Below are 15,706 nucleotides of genomic sequence, written 5' to 3' on the forward strand. Positions count from 1 at the left end.
CAGTAAGCACTTAATTAATGAATGTTCGCTGCAGCTACCGCTTTCAGTTCTGTTGCTAATACTACGCACCCTCAAAAAACTTGGCTAGAGGGTCCTATTTCTGGCTCCAGATCCCCCCACACACCTTCCTCACGCTTGTCTCCAGGCAACAGGATGGAAGCCCCCTTTCTCTCCTTCCTCCACCTAGGAAACCACCTGAATGTTTGCCCCCCACGTCCCGCCAGAGTCTAGATCAATTCCAGCGGTCTGTTACTGGGAAAGACTGTCGTATTTTCCCGCATCTCTCTTCACAAACCCGACACCCAATGTGGGGTTCCTTCCGAGAAACCCAGGGGGGCAGTCTGGAGGAAGCGCACTCTGCCACGTCACAGCCGCCACCACTCCCGGTCGTGTGAGACAGCCCGTAAGGGCCGCCCCGCCCCTGCCCGGAACAGGGGAGCTAGGAGACATCCCTTGCCCCGTCGCAAGGGGTCAGGGGCTCTTAGGACCAGCCTGTGGCCTGAAGCGGAAACAAGGGGCAGGGCTCCAAGGGCGGGACTAAAAGAGGGGTGTCTAGATGAGTGGGCGTGGTCAGCCTGAGGGGGCGGGGCAAATTTAAGGGGGCGGGTCCACTAGTAGGAACGAAAGGAGTTCCCCAGGGAGCGTGACCTACAGGAAGAAGGTTCATCCAAGCGGGAGTGGTTAGCGAAAAGAAAGTTTATAAGGGGGCGGGGCGATAACAAGGGGCGGGGCGATAAGTTACAGTAGGAGAAAGGGCGGGGCCTGGAGGGGAGGGGTTTAAAGTGGGCGGGACCAGGTGATGGCGCTAGGAACCCTTCGGGCGCGGCAGGGAAAGGCTGGATCTGGTTGGGGCGGGGAGGGAGGGGTCGGGAGACGCAGAGCCTCAGGCTTCCGCCAGGCCCCAAGTTCTTGCGAGCTCCGCGGGTCCCGGCCCAGGTGAGTGAGGGGCCCCAAGCAGAGCCAGGACCGGGAGATTTGGTGGGGGTAGGGAGTTCTCTTTTCCAGGTGGGGCCACCTGCTCTCTGGAAGAATCTGTCTGTCCCCGCGCGTCCGCGAACGTAAAAGGGGTCACCTGATTGGGTCACTGTGCATCATGCATGTCCGTGTACCTGAACGTCCTCCTGCAAGCGTATTTTCTCTGCAACATGAACAGCCTCCCTGCTTCCATGCCTGAGCAATGTTTTTAAACCACAAACCAGATCGTGACCCTCTCTCACTTCATACCTTTCCGTAGCGTCTCTTCCATCCCACCGAGACGAAAATTCGAGGTCCACCAGGTTCCTGCATCGTCTCTGCCTAACCTCACTGCTCTCCACTTCGCTCGTGGCTCACAGCATTGTCACACCTGCCTCCTTGACGACGTAAAATATAAAAAGCAAGCTCTGCACCTTTGCCCTCCCTGTATACCCCTCACCTGTACTGCTCTTTCTTCACATCTTTGCTTAACTGTTCCCCACCCCCGCCCCCCGCCCCTACTGAGATCTCAGGTCCCAAGTCTCTTCGTGGGAGACAGCCTTCTGACTACTATTCATATTTAAGGTAGCCTCCCCCAGCCAGCCTCTCTTTATGTCTCCCTGTCTTATCACCTCCGTTGTTCACCCTTAGACATTATCTTCTTCATTCATCGTGCACTTATTTGTTTTGTGTGTCTCCTCCACCTGAGAGGCCTTGGTCTCATTCATCACTGTTTCTCCTTGGCACACAGTAACCATTCAACCAGTCAGTATTTTGCTCACGTTTGAGTCTCCGTGTCCACCTGTGTCCCTGTCTCGTGCAAGTGGCTGCCCCCTGTAGGAGTATATGGTCAATAGAAAATGAATAATCCCCTCCCTTCTTTCCCCAAACTTGCCTCTCACCCACCTCCTCTCTTGATTTCTGCCCCCTTCCTCTCTCTCCTGCCCAGATACCCAGAAATTATTCCAAACGATGCAGGACAGGTGGATGACTTAATTGGCCTGTGGCCGTCCTGTGACCACTCTGAGCTCCCCCTGAACAAACCAGAGTCAGTGATGCACCTTCACACCCACTAAGGGGCAGGCAAGACAGAGGACGCTGGAGTCAGAGGACTCTTAAAACCAAGGCCAGGCCAGGCCCAGCTGACAAACAGGAAGTGCACAGGTATCCAGGAGACACACCTGGTATTCAGGTATGTGGCGCCTGGAGCCAAAGCTCTGCTCAGCTCTCCCACCCCTTAAGCCACCTCGGACCAGTCTGGGAACTTCCAGGCCCTTTCAGCTGACTCAGGTCCTAAAAATCTTCGTGCTATTTCTCTGCAGATCCTTCCGGGCCCAGAAGGCCCTGGGGGTAGGGGAAGCAAGACACTTTCCCCACCACCACCTCCCACTCCCTCTCCCCTTCTTTCCTCTCACCCAGAGCAGTTTTTTCACCAGATGCTTGAGAGACCCCGGGGCCTGAGGCATGAGCGATGATCAAGGGGTCCTAGAGTGTCCATGTCCTAAGTTTGATCACAGTAATAACGAATGAAAACCTGTAGATGTCTATTTGCTGTTTGCTGACCTGTCTACAAAAATGTGACCTTTTAATGGTCTTTTAAAATGGGTTTCCCCACTGGCTCAGTGGTAAAGAATTCACTTGCAACCCAGGATTTGGCTGGAGACACAGTTTGATGCCTGGGTCGGGAAGATCCTCTGGAGGAGGAAATGGCAAGCCACTCTGTTATTCTTGCCTGGAGAATCCCAGAGACAAAGAAACCTGCCGGGCTACAGTCAATGGGATCAGAGTCAGACACCACTGAGGGACTGAGCATACAAAATGACCTTATTGGAAAGCCACGCATGGGTTAAATTTTTTTGTACAATCTAAGAATCCTTGAGTGTGCCTACAGATCCCTGAGATGCTATGGGTTTTAGTAAATTTAATTCTCCCCAGCCTGGAATTTATTTCACCCCAAGAACCACCAGGCTTGAGACTTAACCAGTGCTTCGGTGGCTCTGCTCTCCCAAGGCAGGAGGCCTGGGTTCCATCCCTGGTCAGGGAATTAGATCCCACATGCCAGAACTAAGAGTTCTCATGCTGCAACTAAGACTCAGTGGAGCTAAATAAATAAATTAAATTTTAAAAAAAATTTTTTTTTAAAGAACCACCTGACTTGGCCCCTTAAAATCCTCCCAACCTTTACCCACCCCCAAGACCTTCCCAGGTCACTGTAAGAAAAATCTTAACTCCACTGCTTGAATCTTCATATCTGATCCCTGATTTCATTTTTCCCCTTAGTTCTCTCAGATCTATTTTAGGCTTCCTTTTCTACTCACTGATTTTCCTAATCTCTGTCTTCTTAGCTAGAAGATGCCTAAGAGCAGGAATCTTGGTCTGTGTTGTTCACTGCGAGGTCTCTAGTGCCTAGAAGGGGCTCCCAGCACAGAGTGGGTGCCGCATAAATATTCTTTTGAGTTAATTTGTTAATTAAATTTCTACAAAATATAGCACTATGTCATCTGCATTAAAAATTGCATTACATTTGAGATCATTGTCTTCTTCCTTCGCAAGAATCCCAGTGAATTTGCATGACTGTTTTCATGAAATCACAGCCTATTCTAAATTAAAGTTAGGGACTTCCCTGGCAGTCTAGTGGTTAAGACTCTGCACTTCCAAAGCAGGAGGTGCCAGTTTGATTCCTGGATGGGGAACTAAGACCCCAGATGCTGCATGGCACAACCAAAAAATAAATTAATTAAAAATAATAAATTAAATTTATTCATTTCATGCTTAGTCGCTCCGTCATGTCTGACTCTTTGCAACCCTTTGGACTGTAGTCTTCCTGGCTCCTCCGTCAATGGGATTTTTCAGGCAAGAATATTGGAATGGGTTGCCATTTCCTACTCCAGGGGATCTTCATGACCCAGGGATTGAACCCACGTCTCCTGTGTCACCTGCATTGCAGGTGGCTGCTTTACCCACTGAGCCATCCAGGAAGCCCCAAAGTTACTCATAGCTTGAATTTAATCTGATACATATATCAAATATAACTCATATAATTTATAATTAAAAATATATAATATGACTATGGGTAACTTCTTTAACTTAATATAAATATATATTAACATTTATATTTAGAATATAAAATACACAAATGTTATATGTAAATATTTAAATACATTTATATATAATTATCGGAGAAGGCAATGGCACCCCACTCCAGTACTCCTGCCTGGAAAATCCCATGGGTGGTGGAGCCTGGAAGGCTGCAGTCCATGGGGTCGTGAGGAGTTGGACACGACTGCGCGACTTCACTTCCACTTTTCACTTTCATGCATTGGAGAAGGAAATGGCAACCCACTCCGGTGTTCTTGCCTGGAGAATCCCAGGGACGGGGAGCCTGGTGGGCTGCCGTCTATGGGGTCGCAGAGAGTTGGACATGACTGAAGCGACTTAGCAGTAGCAGTATATATAATTATATAAATATGCTGTGTATTAAAATATAATATATATATACATATACAGAAAGCATTGCATTTTATGGTTTGATAAGATGTGGGCTGTTGTCTTCAAACTATGAGGAACATGAAAGGGCTGACCAAGCCATTCAGGAAGCAAGAATAATTATTCCTGTTTTACAGATGAGGAAGACTGAGGCCTGTTGGAAGTACAAAGCACAGACCCTGCACCCTCTGCCCCCGAGAGCTCCATGCAGGTGCCACAAGATGGAGAGGACTTTGTGGGCCAACCCTGGTACCACGGCCCCCTGTCCCGCCAGGTACCACTGCCTCTCACAGGACCACATACCATCTGATGGGGAATCTCACTCATCTTTGACTTATTGGGGACTCCTGGGTCCCAGATAAGGGCCTTAGGGTCAAGATCTATCAGAAAGAGTGGCTTGAGGGCTGAGGATTGTTTTGCAACTTGGTCTATGTGGGATGTCACTTCTTATCTTTAACTTATCACTTCCTTTGGGATGGTGTTGAAGAAGGTGACAGGAGTTGAAGAGGGTACTAATGACTCCTCAAACCACCCTTTGGCCCTACTTGTCTCTCTGTCTCTCTCTGGATTCCAGGCCACCTGTGGCCGCCAGGGTCCCATTTCCCTCTCAATTCAAAGCACTTCATGCTCATCTCCAGCTTAGGAGTCACCTTCAGGAGTCCCAGGACCTGAGACATCTAATCAAATCATGAGAGGCAATGTAGCTTAATGGTGAAAATCCCACACTTTAGCCACAAGCAGCCTGAGTTCAAATCCTATCCCTACAATTTATATTGGATATAAACTAGAGCAAGGTAGTTGATGTCTCTGGACCTCTGTTTTCCCATCTGTAAAATGGGCATAATAGTACCTACCTCTTATCCTTGGTAAAGGATGAAGTGAGTTCATACATTTTACACTTAAAACAGTGCCTGGCATATAATAAGGGCCATACAAGTGTCCTTTGCACATATTGGCCAGTCCCCAGCCTCCATCAGCAGCTCTGCTTTGCCCCTCTATGATGTTGTGACCCTCAGGCCCTGTTTTCAGCCACCATAGCTGGCATGATAGTGCTCTATTTTTATAAAGGTGAATTTCAAGGCCATGGTCTGTTTGGAAGAACCTAGCAAATGGCTTTTCTGAAAGCCACATTTGCATAACAAACTCAGCACTTGTCACCAGGTTGGAACTTGCATTAGTCAGCGTCATCTAGTGGCTGTAACAAACATTCCCACGCTGTCAACGACTCCATCAACATTTAAAGACTAGTTCATGTCGCAGTCTAAGAGGATGCAGAGCTTCAAAAGGAGTCAGACCCAAGCCCTTTCCGTCTTCTACCTCCACTGCCCCCCAGGGCTCTGTGGGCGTCAACGGACAGATTCAGGAAGAAACCTGTAGGATTCTGCTAGACTTATTTCAAGGGCCAGGTCTGCCCATTCCCCACAGCACTCGTCCCACATCCCATTGGTCAGATCTTGTCACACGACAGTTAATCGCAAAGGGGCCTGGGAAATGTAGTGCGGAAGTATGTCCACTAGACAAGAAATTGGCCGAAAACTACCCAGTCTCTGGGGTGGCTTTTCTTGGGTTGGGGGGAGGGGTCGGGAGTCTCCATTAATTACTGATACGTGCTCATGCGTAAACCCTTGCCCCCCCCCCGATCCTCCATCCCCAGAAGGCCGAGGACCTTCTCCAGCAAGATGGTGACTTCTTAGTTCGTGCGTCCAAGTCCCGTGGGGGCCACCCTGTCATCTCCTGCCGCTGGCGGGGCTCAGCCCTGCACTTCGAGGTGCTTCGTGTGGCCCTGAGGCCTCGGCCAGGCCGGCCCACAGCCCTCTTTCAGCTAGAGGATGAGCGTTTCCCCAGCCTGCCTGCCCTGGTTCGCAGCTATGTGATTGGCCAGCGTCCACTGTCCCAAGCCACAGGGGCTGTGGCCTCCAGGCCAGTGCCACGGCAAGGACTAATTCGACGCAGCTTTAGTGAGGACACCCTTCCAGACGACCCGGCTCGCACAGAGCCGCTCAGGTATTCAGAGGCTCTCTACATCCTGAAGACACCCAAGACCTCCCAGGGTTCTCCACCACTGTTCCTGTGTGTTCCAATAGTGGACGGCTCTGTCCACTATTGACATTTGTTGCCAGATTATTCTTGGTTGTGGGGGGGCCATTCTGTGCATTGCAGGCTGTTGAACAGCATCCCTGGTCTCTTATCTACTAGATGCCAGTAGAATGCTCTGCACCCCTCCTCTTAGTTATGACAACCAAAACATATCTCCTGACATTGCCAAGTGTTCCCTGGGGCTAGCAAGCACCCTGGGGGATCCCCTGGTTCTGAGTGATGGGATGTAAGGTTTTCTGGGCACTGGTGGAGGCTATATGCTATCTAACTATCTGCTAGGAGTAGGACAACATATCTCCCTCCCTCTGTCCCCCAGGGATAGGAAGCGGAGTGATAGTCAGCCCGCAGGTTTGGAGCATATGTGGCGGTCACCAGAAGACCCTCCTGGACCAGGTAAAGGGTCTTCCAGAATAGGACATAGCTCCAAAACTCCTCTGCCACGCACTATCCAAGTGACACTGGGCAGGTGACAACCTGCTGGGAAAAAAGGATGGTGATGCTCTCGATGTTGTCACAGTGACTAAAACACATACAAGAACTCTGTAGGTGCTTAAAAGTATGGGTTTACAATGATTCCAAGAAACCCTCCATGCTCTAACCATAGCTAAGCTCTCTAATAATTCCATCCCTCATCCCCTGTTCACTCTGGCCACACAGACATCCTTTCAGTTGCTGATTGTTGTTGTTCAGTCTGCTGGAACCTTGTACATTTGTTCCTGCCTCAGGGCCTTTGCACTTGCTGGCCTCATCTTTGGAAAGCTCATTCCCTAACCTTTACCTGACTGTTTCTCATCTAACAGGAGTTCCTCAAAGCAGCTAACCCTGGCCATCCTACATAAAGGAGGAGTTCCCCTTGTGCCCTGACTGGTCTGTTGTCTCCCATTCAACATGAGCCCTCACTGTGTGTGTCAGAAACAATACTAAGTGCTGAGACACATCAATGAATAAGAATAACAAAGATCCCTGCTCGAGTGGAGCCAACATCCTATTAGAGAATGAAGGACCATGAACAACAGAAATGAGTCATATTTGTTGTTGTTGTTCATTTGCCAAATCGTGTCCACTCTGTGATCCCATGGATACAGCACACCAAGCTTTCCTGTCCTTCACTATCTCTCAGAGTTTGCTCAAATTCTTGTCCATTGATTCAGTGATGCTCTCTGACCATCTCATCCTCTGTCACTCCCTTCTCCTTTTGCTTTCAATCTTTACCACCACCAAGGTCTTTTCCAATGAGTTGGCTCTTCCCATTAAGTGGCCAAAGCATTGGAGCTTCAGCTTTAGCATCCGTCCTTCCAGTGATTATTCAGGGTTGGTTTCATTTAGGATTAACTGGTTTGATCTTCATGCTGTCCAAGGGACGCTCAAGAGTCTTCTCCAACACCACAATTTAAGAGCATCAATTTTTTGGCACTCAGCCTTCTTTATGATCCAACTCTCATGTCCATACATGACTACTGGGAAAATCATAGCTTTGACAATACAGACCTTTGTCAGCACAGTGATGTCTCTGCTTTTTAATATGCTGTCTAAATTTGTCATGGCTTTCCTTCCAAGGAGCAAGCTTCTTTTAATTTCATAGCTGCAGTCACCATCCACAGTGATTTTGGAGTCCAAGAAAATAAAATCTGTCACTCCTTCCACTTTTTCCCCTGCTGTTTGCCATGAAGTGATGGAACCAAATGCCATGATGTTTGTTTTTGGAATGTTGAGTTTTAAGCCAGCTTTTTCATCCTGCTCTTTCACCCTCATCAAGAGGCTCTTTAGTTCCTCTTCACTTTCTGCCATTAGAATGGCATCATCTGCATATCTGAGGTTGTTGATATTTTGCCCGGCAATCTTGATTCCAGCATGTAATTCATCCAGCCCAGCATTTCACATGATGTACTATGTATATAAGTTAAATAAACAGAGTGACAATATACACTCCTTTCCCAATTTTGAACCACTTTCAGTAAGATTATAACTGTTGCTTCTTGTCCAGCATACAGATTTTTCAGGAGACAGGTAAGGTGGTCTGGTATTCCTGTTTTTTTAAGAGCTTTCCACAATTTGTTGTGTTCCACACAGTCAAAGGCTTTAGCATAGTCAATAAAGCAGAAGTAGATGTTTTTCTGGAATTCCCTAGCTTTCTCTATGACCCAACGAATGTTGGGGATTTAATCTCTGGTTCCTCTGCCTTTTCTAAACTCAGATTTTCTATCTAGAAGTTCTCAGTTCATGCACTGCTGAAGCCTAGCTTGAAGGATTTTGAGCATAACCTTACTACCATGTGAAATGAGTGCAACTGTATTGTAGTTTGAGCATTCTTAGAGAAGGAAATAACAACCCACTCTAGTATTCTTACCTGGAGAATCCCATGGACGGAGGAACCTGGCAGGCTACAGTCCGTGGGGTCACAAAGAGTTGGACATGACTGAGCGACTTCACTTTTGAACATTCTTTGGCATTGCCCTTCTTTGGGACTAGAATGAAAACTAACCTTTTCCAGTCCTGTGGCCACTGCTGAGTTTTCCAAATTTGCTAATATATTGAGTACAGCACTTTAACAGCATCATCTTTTAGGATTTGAAATAGCTCAGTTGGAATTCCATCACCTCCACCAGCTTTGTTTGTAGTAATGCTTCCTAAGGCCCACTTGACTTCACACTCCAGGATGTCAGGCTCTAGGTGAGTGACCACACCATCATGGTTACCCGTGTCATTAAGACCTTTTTTTTGTACAGTTCTTCTGTGTATTCTTGCCACCTCTTCTTAATAGCTTCTGCTTCGCTTAGGTCCTTACCGTTTCTGTCCTTTATTGTGCCCATTCTCGCATGAAATGTTCCCTTGATATCTCAATTTTCTTGAAGAGATCTCTAGTCTTTCCCATCCTATTGTTTTCCTGTTTCTTGGCATTGTTCATTGAAGAAGGCCTTCTTATCTCTCCTTGCTATTCTCTGGAACTCTGCATTCAGTTGGGTATATCTTTCCCTTTCTCCCTTGCTTTTCACTTCTCTTCTTTCCTCGCTATTTGTAAAGCCTCCTCAGACAACCATTTTGCCTTCTTGCATTTCTTCTTCTTTGGGATGGTTATGGTTACTGCCTCCTGTACAATGTTACAAACCTCTGTCCATAGCTCTTCAGGTACTCTTGTCTATCAGATTTAATCCCTTGAATCTATTTGTCACTTCCACTGTATAATCGTAAAGGATTTGATCTAGGTCATACCTGAATCAGAGAAGGCAATGGCAACCCACTCCAGTACTCTTGCCTGGAAAATCCCATGGACGGAGGAGCCTGGTAGGCTGCAGTCCATGGGGTCATGAGGAGTTGGACACGACTGAGTGACTTCACTTTCACTTTTCACTTTCATGCATTGGAGAAAGAAATGGCAACCCACTCCAGTGTTCTTGCCTGGAGAATCCCAGGGACGGCGGAGCCTTGTGGTCTGCTGTCTATGGGGTCACACAGAGTTGGACACGACTGAAGCGACTTAGCAGCAGCAGCATACCTGAATGGCCTAATGTTTTTCCCCTACTTTCTCCAATTTAAGATTGAATTCTGCAATAAGGAGCTGATGATTTGAGCCACAGTGAGGTCTAGGTCTTGTTTTTCCTGACTGTATAGAGTTTCTTCATCTTCTGCTGCAAAGAATATAATCAATCTGATTTCCATATTGACCATTTGGTGATGTCTATGTGTAGAGTCGTCTCTTGTGTAGTTGGAAAGAGGTTTGCTGTGACCAGCATATTCTCTTGACAAATCTCTGTTAGCCTTTTCCCTGCTTCATTTTGTACTCCAAGGCCAGACTTTCTTGTTATTCCAGGTATCTCTTGACTTCCTACTTTTGCAACTCCCTATGATGAAAAAACATCTTTTTTGGTGTTAGTTCTAAAGGTCTTGTAGGTCTTCATAGAAGGGTTCAACTTCATCTTCTCTGGCATTAGAGGTTGGGGCATAGATTTGAATTACTGTGATGTTGAATAGTTTGCCTTGGAAACGAACCAAGATCATTCTGTCATTTTTGTGATTGCACCCAAGTGCTGTGTTTCAGAGTGTTTTGTTGACTGTGAGGGCTACTCCATTTCTTCTAAGGGGTTCTTGCCCACAGTAGTAGATATAATGGTCATATGAATTAAATTTGCCCATTCTTGTCTATTTTAGTTCACTGATCCCTAAAATGTTGATGTTTACTCTTGCCATCTCCTGCTTGACCACATCCAATTTACCTTGACTCATGGTGTGCTGCAGTTCATAGGGTCACAAAGAGTTGGACAACCTTAGCGACTGAACAGCAACAACAAATGGATCTAACATTCCAGGTTCTTACACAATATTGTTCTTTACAGCATTGACATTTACTTTCACCACCAGGCACATCCACAACTAAGCACCATTTCCCCTTTGGCCCAGCTGTTTCATTCTTTCTGGAGCTATTAATGATTGCCCTCCACTCTTCCCCAGTAGCATATTGGATACCTTCTGACCTGAGGGGCTTATCTTCCGGTGTTGTATCTTTTTGCCTTTTCATACTGTTCATGGGGTTCTAACAGCAAGAATACTGGAGTGGTTTGCCATTCCCTCCTCCAGTGGACCACTTTTTGTGATAACTCTTCACTGTGACCCATCTATCTTGGGTGGCCCTGCACGGCACGGCTCATAGCATCATTCAGTTATGCAAGCCACTTTGCCACTACAAGGCTGTGATCCATGAAGGGGAGTCAATTATGCTTTGGGTTAAAAATTAAAAGTAGGACAGAGCAAGGAGTATTACAGTTTTTAGTAGTAGTTAGGAAATTTTCTCATGGAGAAATACTTGAAGGAGATGAGGGAGGGAACGATGTGGATAATGGGGTGAGAGTGGCCCAGACAGAGAGAACAGTCAGAGCAAAGGAACTAGAATCAGAACAAGAGTCTGAACTGTTCATTGAACCAAAAAGAAGTGAGTGTAGCAGAAACAGTGGGAGTGAGAGGGAAGTCGGAGAGATATCAGGCTCAGATTGTGAGAGCTTTGAGGGCTAACAAGAGGACTTTGGTCCTTATTCAGAGTGAGATGGGAACATTAGGGAGGTTTTAAACCCCCATAACAGGGTTGACTTAAATGTTTAGTAGATATAGTCTCCCAAAAGTCTGTGCGCAGTTTTAAGTTAATAACCTCAGAAGTAAATATACCACAAACTTAACAGAAGACATCATTCGAAAGTTTGATAAATTCAGTTTCTTTGAGGCATATGTAACTTTGTGAATTTTGAGTGACATATTTTTTTCATTTCAATTTTGTGTGGTCAGTGCTTACCATCTTCAATCAGAGGAGCAAAAAGGAAGAGTTCAGACTTAAAATGTAGTATTCAGAATTGGCAGAACTACATCCATGTCAGAGAAAGTTCATTTTCAGACCATTGGTAGGTATCTAGCATCGATGTTGGTGAAGCTGTTCAGCCTCAAAGCTGCAACAAGGTAACTTAGGATACCTGCTTATTGGCTGAATGAGTGCAGGAACCAGGAGGTTGGTAGCTCAGGAAGCCATCACCCCAGCCAGCTATCTTCTCTGTGTACCTCTTTCTCCCCCTCTTGTATGACCCCCAGGAGCCTCCACTGTACCTGCATCTGGCCTGCCTCGGACAGGTAGTGACCCCGTGATACTAAAGACCCCAGTTCCCTTGGGGTCCGTTGCTGACAGTCTCAGGGCCTCTGATGGGCAGCTTCATGCCAAGGCCCCAACCAAGCCACCTCGAACACCCTCATTGCTACTGCCTGATGCCTCTGGACGCCCCCCGACGTACTGTGAGCTGGTGCCCCGAGTGCTCAGGGTCCAAGGACCACCCCCTGGCCACAGCTGCCCAGAGTCAGAGGTGCCCTGGTGGGAAGCCGAGGAGGAGAAAGAGGAGGACAGATGTTTTGCAAGACCACAGGCTGAGGTCTCTTTCTGTCTCCCTGACACCCCCTCCTGCCTGCTGGGCTCCCAGAATCGGCCTCTGGAACCCGAAGTCCTGCATACTCTCCGTGGCCTGTTCCTGGAACACCATCCTGGGAGCACAGCTCTCCACCTGCTATTGGTAGACTGCCAGGTGGGTCCCCCTACCAGGTTTCCCTCCCCAGGTAGGGCCTGAAGCCAGGGCATGACCAAACCCCACCTCACACCCATAGACTCACTCTGCTCCTTTAACGTCCCTACTCTTACCCCCACCCCCCATCATCAGGCCACAGGTGTCCTGGGAGTGACCAAGGCTCAGCGGGGCGCCATGGGGGTCGCCTCCGGTCTGGAGCTGCTCACACTTCCCCACGGGCATCGCTTGAGGTTGGAATTGCTGGAGAGGTGAGATAGCCACCTGAAATCCCCAGGGTCTTCAAACCTCCTCCCATTCCCGGTTCCCCAGGAAGGAGGGGAATGGGCAATGCCGCTGACTGTCCCTCCTCACCCCCACATCGCAAACCTCCCCACTGCCCCCAGACCCTTGCCCTCCGCCTCTACAGGCTCGAGACGCTGGCGTTGGCGGGGGCGCTGGCAGTGCTGGGCTGCGCAGGGCCGCTGGAAGAACGCGCGGCCGCCCTGAGGGGCCTGGTGGAGCTGGCCGTGGCGCTGCGGCCAGGGGCGGTGGGGGACCTGCCCGGACTGGCCGCGGTGATGGGCGCCTTGCTCATGCCCCAGGTGCGTGGGAAGCAAGGGAGGAGGCCGGAGTGCAAGAGATGGGGAAGAGTGGAAGGAAGGAGGGCTCACGTCTCTTCCTCCAGGTGTCGCGTTTGGAACGCACGTGGCGCCACCTGCGAAGGAGCCACACGGAGGCTGCGCTGGCCTTTGAGCAGGAGCTGAAGCCGCTGATGCGATCGCTGAATGAGGGCGCCGGTGAGTGGTGGCTTTCGAGGAGTGATAACCCTAACCAGAATCTGGATTCAGCCCTAAGCCCCGCCCGCCCGTGTCTTAGTCCCCGCCCCTGGGTCTCCCCTAGGCCACGCCCCCTACCTAGGCCCCGCCCCTGACTCACATCCAGCAATGCGCTACGCTCTGGCCTCCCGGTCTCGCGCCGAACCCTTGTTTCTGTCTCGGGCTCCACCTTGGCGGTACGAGCCGCCAGCTCGTTAGGTCCTAGGCCCCGCCCTCCGCGCTCTTGCCCCCGCCCTCTACGCGAGACTCTGCCCTGGACCCAACCCCTGGGCGGGCCTGTTCTAGGCTCCGCCCCAGCTTTAGGCCACACCCTTGTCCTCCTCTGGTCTGGGCTCGAGCCTCAGTGTCTGACCCAAACCCCACCCTCTGCCCTGCCCTAGGATGCCCTGGCCCCAGTATATGTTGAGTCCTCTTCACCCTAGGACCCGCACCCCGTCCCTAGCCCAGCCCAGACCCTTCCCCCAACAGGACCCAGCGATCCCGGCGAGGTGGCGCTGCCACACGTGGCACCCGCGGCGCGCCTGCTGGAGGGTGAGGAACTCCCGGGGCCCTTGGACGAGAGCTGCGAGCGGCTGCTGCGCACCCTGCACCGGGCGCGTCAGACGGCCCGGGACGCGCCCAGATTCCGCGAGGCGGTGGCGCGGCGCCTGCGAGGTGAGCTCCTCCCCTTCGAGGGGTTGCCAGAGGATCCCCACTTTCGAAACAACCTGCATGCTCCAGCGCGGTAACCCCCAAATCCACCGGGCCAGAGACTAGACTCCTGTCACACCTCCCAGAGTCCCACCCAAACAGGGCGGGCCCCGGTCCCAGGAGTGTTCTCACCTCCACACACACGCTACCGCCACCTGCAGCGTTGATGGGCACAGCACCCTCTGCCCCTCGGAGCCCAGCCCACAGGACTCCACCCCCACTCTCCCACCTGGGAAGGCCCTACCCCCAGAGGGTCTCAATTCCCCACAGGAATGCGAAGCTCCCTCCAAAATGACTCAGACCATCACTCTAGCAGAATAGCGCCCCCACTGTACTCAGAACCACACTTCTGTCCTGGGGCAGCCTTGCCTCCGAATCCCCCACTTGGGTGGTTTCTTAAGACCCTTCTTCTTCCAACATGGCCTAACCTCCTCCTCCCAAGTTTGTTAGGCAGGGTGGCCCCAAATTCCACCCTCAAGGCAGCTCCATGTCCAGGTTCAAGCCCTAAAGTAGGGGGCGCTCTGATGTGGCCCCTGAAACGGACTGGCCCCCATGCACCCTGGCAGAGCCCGCATCGACCAAGCCCTTCAACCACCGCCCCCCACCCCCCCCCCCCCCCCGACTCCTGCAGACCTCTCCCCAGCTAACACTGCCCAGTTGTTCAGATAATCTGGGGCAGAGTCCCTCCTGGGTCAAAGTCCAGAGGGAACCAGGCAGGTGTGGGAGGAGCAAAGCAAGTGCCTGGGCCCTACCCCCAGCTCACCTGGCCTCGCCCCCAGGATTCCGGCCCAACCCGGAGCTGACAGAGGCCCTGACCACTGGCTTCTTGAGGAGGTTGCTCTGGGGGAGCCGAGGGGCTGGGGCGCCATGGGCCACACGACTCGAAAAGTTCCATCGCGTCCTCAGCGTCCTCTCACAGCGCCTGGAGCCTGACCCTTGAAAGCACAAGCCCCCTTCTCACGCTGGATACCCAAGCATCTGGGGACCCCTGATGGAGACCAAGGAAGCCGTCCAAGTTTCTTCACCCAGCCAGATGCAGTGGGGACCTGCACCCTGCTGCACAGAAGGAGCGGACTGGTTTGCAAGAACCCACCTTGCACCCTAAAAAGGCATGTGGATCCTGGGAGTGGACAGCTCCTGCCTTACACTAGAAGACCCAGATGTCTGGAGGCTCTGCACACCCCACCCCACCCCTCAAGTGGTGAATGTATGTCTCTTAATGTTAAAGATAACTTGAAGATCTGTCTGTAAGAGGCCAGAGTTCAAGTGTTTTAAAAGCTGTGTGACTTTTATCAGATCACTTGACCTCTCTGTGCCCAGTTTCAATATAAAAGTGAGACTGTACTTTCTAAGGGTTATCATGGGAATGAAAACTCAACGTTTGAATGAGCTCCTGGGTGGAGAAGGCCTGGCACACAGTAGGTGCTCAGCAGATCTGAGCTGCAGGGAACACCAAAGGGGTGACATCCAGCACTCTCCTCCCTACCGGAGTCACAAACACTCGACTCCCAGCAAGGGGCAGAGCTTGTCCAAGGTGTACCCAGGTTCATTGCCACTTCCTCATTCCCCCCCCAACGTGGCCCTTAAGGAGGGTGATGTTTGAATATTCAGCCC

General features: G+C 50.3%; 1 protein-coding gene across 4 annotated transcripts; it reads left to right on the forward strand.

The window, feature by feature from the left end:
- The first annotated feature begins 580 nt into the window (after positions 1 to 580).
- Positions 581 to 15,436, forward strand: SH2D3A (SH2 domain containing 3A). Of its 4 annotated transcripts, XM_061422432.1 has the most exons (12): positions 586 to 936; positions 1,235 to 1,361; positions 1,904 to 2,146; positions 4,578 to 4,714; positions 6,095 to 6,444; positions 6,854 to 6,930; positions 12,106 to 12,587; positions 12,720 to 12,835; positions 12,994 to 13,168; positions 13,252 to 13,363; positions 13,871 to 14,056; positions 14,872 to 15,436. In XM_061422432.1, exons 4-12 carry the CDS (start codon positions 4,646 to 4,648, stop codon positions 15,030 to 15,032), a joined length of 1,728 nt encoding a protein of 575 aa, XP_061278416.1. In that variant the 5' UTR covers positions 586 to 936; positions 1,235 to 1,361; positions 1,904 to 2,146; positions 4,578 to 4,645; the 3' UTR covers positions 15,033 to 15,436. The 4 variants fall into 4 exon arrangements, with proteins under 4 accessions (XP_061278417.1, XP_061278416.1, XP_061278415.1 ...); XM_061422431.1 differs by lacking the exon at positions 1,235 to 1,361; XM_061422433.1 differs by lacking the exons at positions 1,235 to 1,361; positions 1,904 to 2,146 and having other exon boundaries at positions 581 to 936; positions 12,486 to 12,587; positions 12,971 to 13,168.
- The last annotated feature ends 270 nt before the right edge of the window (positions 15,437 to 15,706 follow it).

Source organism: Bos javanicus, chromosome 7, assembly GCF_032452875.1.
Source record: "Bos javanicus breed banteng chromosome 7, ARS-OSU_banteng_1.0, whole genome shotgun sequence".
In the NCBI taxonomy this organism is placed as follows: Eukaryota; Metazoa; Chordata; class Mammalia; order Artiodactyla; family Bovidae; genus Bos; species Bos javanicus.